Consider the following 1,786-nt stretch of genomic DNA (forward strand, 5'->3'; position numbering starts at 1 on the left):
ACGATTCGCCCCGGCTTTGGTCTATTTGCCCGTTAAATCGCGAATTAACAACGCGCTCACCGCATCCTTCACCCTGAGCCCAGCTTGAAACTCTTCCTTCTTCGTATTTATTCGATATCCTCGATATTACCCACTCGTTTCTACGTCTGCGATTTGAGCACGTGTTATTAGTTCCTATGTAAAGTGTAAGGAAATAGTTAGGGAAAGTTTATATATTTTTCATATACGTGGCTCGTCGAGGGTTCCATTCATTTTAATATATATATATATATATATATATATATGTAAACGATTCACTGTTCGAATATTTCCTGGATATTTACGTCAAACGTTTCATTTTCTTCCGCTTTTCTTCGCGGTGAAAAAAATTAATCGCATATACGTTTCCTCTCGCTTGTTCGACGATTGTTTTTTTAAAAAAAACTATGTATATTGCAGACACATATATATATATTTTGGACCCCGTTTTAAGATACAGAATGATAAAACGAATCCCGCGTTTGAAAGCCACGTTGTTATATACTGTTCCAATTCGGGAACATTTTTTTATTGTACATAGTATAATAATCGTATAACCGACACGAACGGGTGATGAAAAAAAGTTCCTATTTTAAACGCGACCGATCTTCGAGGAAAACGATGTCTAATCATCATTTAAGAGCAACAATCTCCTTTCCGTTTCGTTTTATTCTCGTAATCCCGTAATTTTTCTTTTTTGCTCAAGTCCAGGAATTACGAGCGAAATACAAGATATAAACGAAAGAACGCCACCTCGACGTTCGAGAATCGTCGATACCGCTTAATCGTATCGTTACATCGATGGTTTTCGTTTCTCGCGATCATACTAGTCAATATTTTATATACATATAAAAATATATATACATATACGTATAGTCAAAGTTGAGAGAGAGTAGGGGGAGAAGATTTATAGAGGTATTTATAAATAGACGAGTTAAGGTAACGACGAACAAAAGAATATGACTATAAAGCAAAAGAAGAAAAAGAAAAAAAAAAAAAAGATGAGAAGAAAACGACGAGAAGGAAGCTAAGTAATTACTGTAATTTAGAGGCGAGCATGATTAAATCTACGATTACGATATTTAGGTATCGAGGAGCAGTGAAAGCCAATCAACTCAGGGTCGACACAGTATAACCCGTAACAAAAAGTACAATCGTATACACAGCCAACGCATTGCATATAGAATTAAAATAAATATATCGATATAATAATTTTCGCAAGCCGCGGATATCAAATATACGCCAATCGGTCTCTTCCCGTTTCTTTTTTGGAAGGGATGTAACGACCACCACGAGTACTCGACTGTACGATACCCATTTCTTTAAATCTACTAAATTAAAACGCCTCTCTGATTATTATCTATCTAAACAGTAAGGTTTTTACATAGTCTAGTCGTTTACAAAGAAATAACGAAACGACGTCGTCCAAAACGACATCGAAAAGTTCGTAAAGTTCCTCTCTGAAATAAATAACGTTCGAACATCGTGCCTTGCAGCTGAAGAAACTGAGAATCAAAATTTCGTTATCGCCGTATATATCTATCGAATCGAATAGAAATTGGACGCGATCCGAGTGTCCACGTGATGTCATTTACTTCTGTTGCCCGTATATACCGCAGAAAACAATTCGTACCATCGATAATCCTCTCGACCTCGTAATGGCAGATTCCTCTTCTTCATTTTCTTTCTCGCCCGTGTAAAATCGCTTATCAATCTCGCGATCGACCTCACCGGTTATAACGCTTCTCAATTTCGATTCTGTATTAAA

General features: G+C 36.6%; 1 protein-coding gene across 1 annotated transcript in view; it reads left to right on the top strand.

The window, feature by feature from the left end:
* The window catches only part of LOC102673314, an 8,984-nt gene extending 8,620 nt beyond the window's left edge, over positions 1-364 (top strand). Inside the window, exon 4 of the mRNA XM_031515301.1 lies at positions 1-364. This exon is cut by the window's left edge and continues 12 nt beyond it. Coding sequence (XP_031371161.1) covers positions 1-88 — 88 coding nt within the window. The 3' untranslated portion in view covers positions 89-364.
* The last annotated feature ends 1,422 nt before the right edge of the window (positions 365-1,786 follow it).

Source organism: Apis dorsata, unplaced genomic scaffold, assembly GCF_000469605.1.
Source record: "Apis dorsata unplaced genomic scaffold, Apis dorsata 1.3 scaffold_61, whole genome shotgun sequence".
NCBI lineage: Eukaryota > Metazoa > Arthropoda > Insecta > Hymenoptera > Apidae > Apis > Apis dorsata.